Below are 6494 nucleotides of genomic sequence, written 5' to 3' on the forward strand. Positions count from 1 at the left end.
ATGATTTCGTTGAATATTTGTTTACTCTGAGTTGCTGATTTTCTAAAATAATAACTGAATGAATGATTCCGTGAATAATTTTTGCCAAGTTAATTTTGTTGATGAATAATTTTTTTGGCTGTATATTAAAGATAGAACAATCACAAAGTGATCATCAACCACAAGAGAATACTTTCCAAGAATCTCAAACGGGTTTTTATGCATATTGAAATACTTTGAGTAGTGCCTTTGAGGCTTTGATTATGATTTGTGATGAGTAATGTCTTTAATTAGTTGAAAATTTATTTGTTAATGTTGTCTTTTTTGGTGATACAACATTATGTATTTGTTATTTATGTGCGTTTTGATTTTTTATAATTTTAACTTATAAATTTTGACATTTGAAGTTGTTTGTGAACTTTTAATTATGTGAAATTATGAAATTTTGAATTTTATTAGTTTCAAAATTATTAAATTTAAATATTTAAAATTATATATTAAATTTTAATATTTTTATTTTATATTTAATTAAACCGATTGAATTCTGATTAGACTAGGGGTGGCAAGTGGCAACACTATCCGAATTCCTAGGTATTCACTCCGCCCCTACCCGCTCGGGGCGGGTAATTACCCGCTCTAATGCGGGCGCGGGGCGAGTTTTCTGCTGAGCAGGATCTTGGACGGGGTGATGCGAGACGGGGTCAGATTTAGGTAATACCCGCCCCTGCTCGTTGCCGGTATATATATAATATATAAAATTTTAATATATAATATAGATAATATATGTAATATATGTAAAATAATTAGTAAAATAATTAATAATATTATATTATATTTAAATTTTTATCTTAATTTATGTTTTGTATGTGATGATGGTTATATAAATTTTAAAATATAATTTAATTTATTAAATTTTAATAATTATAGGGCGGGTAAGAACATGACGAATTAGAGTTCAACTTTTTACTACCCGCAGATAGAAGTGAAACGAGTTCTATGTGAGTTATTGTAAGGTGGAATAGAATCGAATAGGATAAAAATCCACTTTTACCCACTCCATTGTCACTCCTAGATTAGACTATTGTATCATTGAATCAGTCACTTTATCAGTTCATTGATAGGATCGGTTCTTACAACCTTTCATATTCTATTCAGAATGAGGGTAGTTTTGAAATTTCACAACGAGGTGTGGCAGAATCCGTTGGTCTTAGCTGAATGGACGATGGTACCGGCGCACGTAATAAAAAAGCCACCCTCCATTCGAAGACAACAATCGTTTGACGGTGACCCACGTCATCGTCCAGTCCCTTATCTCCACGTTGTTCCCTCTCGTTCCCCCGAGTTGATCAGACGACTCGTATATGCTTTCCAATTCCTATATCAACGGTCCGGATTACCAGTTCTAGACCCTTCCACTCACTCCAACACTGAGAGTAGAAAGAGAAAGTGGTCAAGTTTTAACCAGGGTTAGTTTGTTAACCATCCTCAGCGCACCGGGTTAAAGAACGTTCGCAGCGCGTGAGCCAGACTGCCAGAGAGCAACACAACGAGAAATAGCCCAAAAGAAAAAAAAGAGAAAAAAGGAAAAGAAAATAGAAAGAGATAAAAGGAAACGAGAGAGGGCTTCGTCTCTTCGAGCCTGTTTCAGTGTTGTGTTTTGCTTGAACGAGAAAAGAGAAATCCCTCCGAGTCAACTCGGACGAGTTGCCTCACCCATTTTTACATCGTAGCTTACCACCTCGTACTCGGTTCTGCCGTCCTCTCTTCGATAACCCTCACGAATTCGCCGTTGATTTGTTTTTCCTTTTTCTCTTGCGATATTTTTTTTTTCCGTTCAGATCTCGGCATTGGGGGGTGTTCGGATTCCAAGATTCAGCTCAATCGATTTCGGGGTATTTAAATTTATTTTCATTTGTTTCGATTCCTTCAAACATTGTTTCTGTAATCTTTCAGAAAGTTTTTGTAACTTTCATTCTGTTGAAAGAGGAAGTTGGTTCGAAGCATGTCTCTTCAGCTCTTTTTTTTGTTGGGGGGGGGTGTGAATTTATTTTTTCATATGTATGTTCGTTATAGCTTTCCATTTATAACCTTAAGAAAAATCTTTCTAAACTGTTTTTGCTGGTTCATTACGTTACATTTTTAGCTCAGTAATTAAGTCATTGGTTCATTCATTTAAGTTATTGCTGTGGTGGTTTCTCAAAATTGTTATTTATTGTGATTAATTTCCCTGCTTGAATTTTTCATGCGTGTGAAAAATGCGTAGTAATGTTTACTTAATGTTAAAAAACCTGAAGTTTATTAACTTTCATATTTAGATAACGGTTGTAGCTGATTTACTTATACTGGAGATACATCGAACTCAGTACTCTGTTACATGTTGGTATAATATTTCTTTGTGAACATTTAACTTATCATATGGTCCATATTATTTGCATTGGAATTTGATTGAAACTATGTATTTTGTGCAGGTTTTGTTTGTGGTTTTTGCCATGTGGGCATGATGGCCTACTAGATGTTGCATTCACCTAGTGTTACTAGCTGTTTCCCTTTTGCTTGTTTGGTTATTCACTTGCAAGGTTGGACTCTGTAATTTTGGGGTTGAGTGATTAATGATCGTTGGGGTCCAAGGCATTAGTTTCACACAATCAACATTGTCTCTCGAGTTTGGAATTTACTGTGGAGGGAAAAAGAAGAAGAAGAAGAAGCCTTATTTCTTCCACTGCCACCACCTTTGTTCCTTCCTCTGATCTTTGCTCCGGTTCATGTCTCGGAAGCTAGAGAGTCCTGTTCAGACTCAGATGGCTGTTGCAGTGATAAGGAGCCCACTTAGCAGAGAGTACCATGGGAACCAGACGGTGGGAGTAGGAGGAGGGAGACAACCTGCTGGGAGGAGGCGAGTTTTCGTGCAGACCGAGAAGGGATGTGTACTTGGGATGGAATTGGATCGTAGTGACAATGCCCATACGGTCAAGCGGAGGTTGCAGATTGCCCTTAATGTCCCGATTGAAGAGAGCTCACTGACATTTGGGGATAAGGTCTTGAAGAATGACCTTAGCGCTGTTCGCAATGATTCTCCACTGCTTCTTACCAGGAATCTAATGCATAGGAGCTCATCGACGCCCTGCCTGTCACCATCCGGAAGGGATATCCAGCAAAGGGACAAGAGTGGTCCAATTGAGATATTGGGACAATCGAGCCACCTTGATAGAATGAAACATATGGTTAATGACATAAGTAAGGCCATCAAGATGGGAATAGATCCTGTTCCTGTTCATAGTGGTCTTGGAGGGGCTTACTATTTCCGGAACAGCAAGGGCGAGAGTGTTGCGATTGTGAAACCTACAGATGAGGAGCCTTTTGCCCCGAATAACCCAAAAGGATTTGTGGGAAAAGCTCTTGGACAACCTGGTTTGAAACGGTCTGTTCGGGTTGGGGAGACAGGGTTCAGGGAAGTTGCAGCGTATCTTCTTGACTACGACCATTTTGCTAATGTGCCTCCTACAGCGTTGGTTAAGGTTACTCACTCGATCTTCAATGTCAATGATGAGGTCAATGGGAACAATTTCAGCAGGAAGAGGCTGGTTAGCAAGATTGCATCTTGCCAGCAGTTCATACCCCATGATTTTGATGCGAGTGATCATGGGACATCTAGCTTCCCTGTTGCATCTGTGCATCGTATCGGGATATTAGACATTAGGATTCTTAACACGGATAGGCATGCTGGAAATTTGTTAGTTCGGAAACTAGATAGCACTGGTGCTTTTGGTGAAGTGGAGTTGATTCCCATTGATCATGGGCTTTGCCTTCCAGAAACCTTGGAGGACCCTTACTTTGAATGGATTCATTGGCCACAGGCTTCAATTCCATTCTCCGAGGATGAGCTTGCTTACATTGAAAATCTTGATCCTGTCCGAGATTGTGACATGCTACAAATGGAGCTACCAATGATTCGAGAGGCTTGTCTGAGAGTATTAGTGCTCTGCACCATATTCCTCAAGGAGGCTGCTGCGTATGGTCTCTGTCTCGCTGAGATCGGTGAGATGATGACCCGGGAGTTCCGCAGGGGTGAGGAGGAACCCAGTGAGCTCGAGGTGGTTTGTTTGGAGGCGAGGAAATTGTTGGCAGAAACTGAGGAACTATCTCCTCGTAGTGAGCCAGGTGACATCGAATTCCAGTTTGACATAGATTATGATGAAGATGGGTCAGGTTGCAACACAAAGATGGCAACAGATGATCCCTTTACTCTTACTAGAGTGCCTTTTCAATCTGGACTCGGAAATGGGCATGCACGCATCCCACTTTCAAAGCTTGATGAGTGCGTCGAGGAAGGAGAGGAGGAAAGTGATGGAGAATCTCCTCAGGAATTAGTCACTCTTTCTTCTCAGGAAAAGATCTCAACTGTTTCAAAACTCTCCATGTCACTGAAAGGTACCATGCTAGGCGAGAAATGCCCCCAGAGTCACCAGAAGCATTCTGGAGGGAAAGCCGAAAATGGGTATTTTGCAAATTCATCATCCGGTCATAGGAGTGCCAGCGAGCAGCTTCCTGCGAGTGTTAGCTTTGTGAAGCTTGCGGATATGACCGAGGATGAATGGACATTGTTTCTGGAGAAGTTTCAAGAGCTGCTGTATCCGGCATTTGCGAAGAGGAAGTCGATAACCTTAGGTCAGAAGCAGAGGCAGAGGCTCGGTACTTCGTGCCAGTTTTGAGGTTTGAGCAAATTATGTTGGTATCATAGAAAGAGAGAGTACTATAGGATGGAGAATAAAGCTGCTTATGATTATATAAATTTCTGGGAATGAAGGATTTGTTAGGAGTATTTCTGGTTTTACGAGAGATTTGGATATAGGAGAACTGCTGTAAATATTGCTTGGCATCTGCTAAGTGGTGAGACATTAGAATTTGTTTGTATTTTTTATTTTTGTTATTTCATTTTTTCTTTACTTTTTTATTCTCCCCTGCACTTTTGTCTGATAAATAATATGTAGGATTAAAAAAAAAGAAATCATGAAATGAAATTTTATGTATATAGTGAATGACATGTTCAATCTTTCTTTTAATTATATTTTCTGGGGAATTCCTTAGCTTACTTTCCGGGGATGTGGTTTAGGTTAATCCATTGGTTGACATAATTGTGTTTTTTATTCATATCATTGATCAAGAAGGGGGATAAAGACTGAATTACGTGGAAACTTACATTTTTTGGGTGAGAAAATGCACCAATCTGTTTGAGTTTCTGGATATAGCAAATATCTGCGTGTTTTTTATGGTGCAGCTTGTCAGCTAATAGTAGCAACCAAAATCAGTCTTCTATCTTTCTTAAACTTGCGAATTTGGTTGCAAATCCTCACTCCGAGTGTGTTGTATTTTAGATTTTCTGTTCTCTCTACCCAAAGAAATGGGTTGTGATGGATGGACCCTGGATGGGAACAATTAATGCAGAATTTATTGGATTTTCAGGTTAGGTAGATCCATTTCTTCTAAGTAATTTCTGAAGGACGAAGGTTTATTAAATTTTCATTTCATAGATACATTTTTCTAAAGTAATTGCCGAAAGTTTAGATTCTTGTTGCTTTTGTTAATACATATAATGATATAATGAGATAAATAGTAGCAAATAGTTCTGCACAGGACAATATCATCATTTGCCTCTTAACTTTTGCATTTACTAATAGTCTACATGTGTTGGATTAGTATTTGGTTGTCTACTAACTTCATACGTTGGTCCAATCTTTCAATAATTACTTCTGCCCAACATGTTTTTTACTTTGTAAAAATGTCATTTCTCTTGGCTTTTTTCCCACTAGAATTTATATTGTCAGGAATTTAATTAATTCAATTTGAGAAATTGTGATTGGCTTTTTGCTATTATTTGACTAATTTAGTATTGGTTAATAAGCTATTTGATGTTAACAAATTGAATCATTGAGCACGCTGATATGACCCTTTTGTCTATATGAACACGTTGATGAGGCATATTTTCATTTGATATAGCCCCCTTGGGTGGAGGGTATGAAATGAAAGGGATCAAATGATCGAAATTTAATAAAAACCAGGGGCGTTTTTTGTTGCCTTGTGCGAAGCTTCTTCGGAGTCCTGCTAAACCGGCCACATTTACTTATTTTTCGCTGACATAAATATGTGCTATATTACACTGCTCAAGACGGCTTATTTGCTCTCAAGTGGATCTGTGACTGAATTCAGTTATTGTGTTGTACTTATTTTTATATAGGGGTTGCATGTCTTACAATTTTAACTTATCATAATAGATAAATTAATAAATATTTCATATAAAATAATATAGTATTTGGTTAGATAGTGTAAGAAAGATCTGATAAAGAACGAGACATAAGCAAAGATACGGACATATAAGATAGCGATTGAAATTTGAAAACACAATTATTTATTGGCGAAGACTCTGGTGTAGAAGGGGGGGTGTGGCTTCTATACATGTAGAAATGTTGTGGTATTGTGAGATGATGACAGGTGTTCATAGAAAAATAGATTCTGCGCTA

At 38.2% G+C, this 6494-nt stretch overlaps 1 protein-coding gene across 1 annotated transcript; it reads left to right on the forward strand.

The window, feature by feature from the left end:
• The first annotated feature begins 1215 nt into the window (after positions 1 to 1215).
• On the forward strand, positions 1216 to 5015 carry LOC112750443 (phosphatidylinositol 4-kinase gamma 5). Its single transcript, XM_025799176.3, has 2 exons — positions 1216 to 1871; positions 2448 to 5015. Exon 2 carries the CDS (start codon positions 2742 to 2744, stop codon positions 4686 to 4688), a length of 1947 nt encoding a protein of 648 aa, XP_025654961.1. The 5' UTR covers positions 1216 to 1871; positions 2448 to 2741; the 3' UTR covers positions 4689 to 5015.
• The last annotated feature ends 1479 nt before the right edge of the window (positions 5016 to 6494 follow it).

The sequence above is a fragment of the Arachis hypogaea genome, chromosome 15 (assembly GCF_003086295.3).
Source record: "Arachis hypogaea cultivar Tifrunner chromosome 15, arahy.Tifrunner.gnm2.J5K5, whole genome shotgun sequence".
In the NCBI taxonomy this organism is placed as follows: domain Eukaryota; kingdom Viridiplantae; phylum Streptophyta; class Magnoliopsida; order Fabales; family Fabaceae; genus Arachis; species Arachis hypogaea.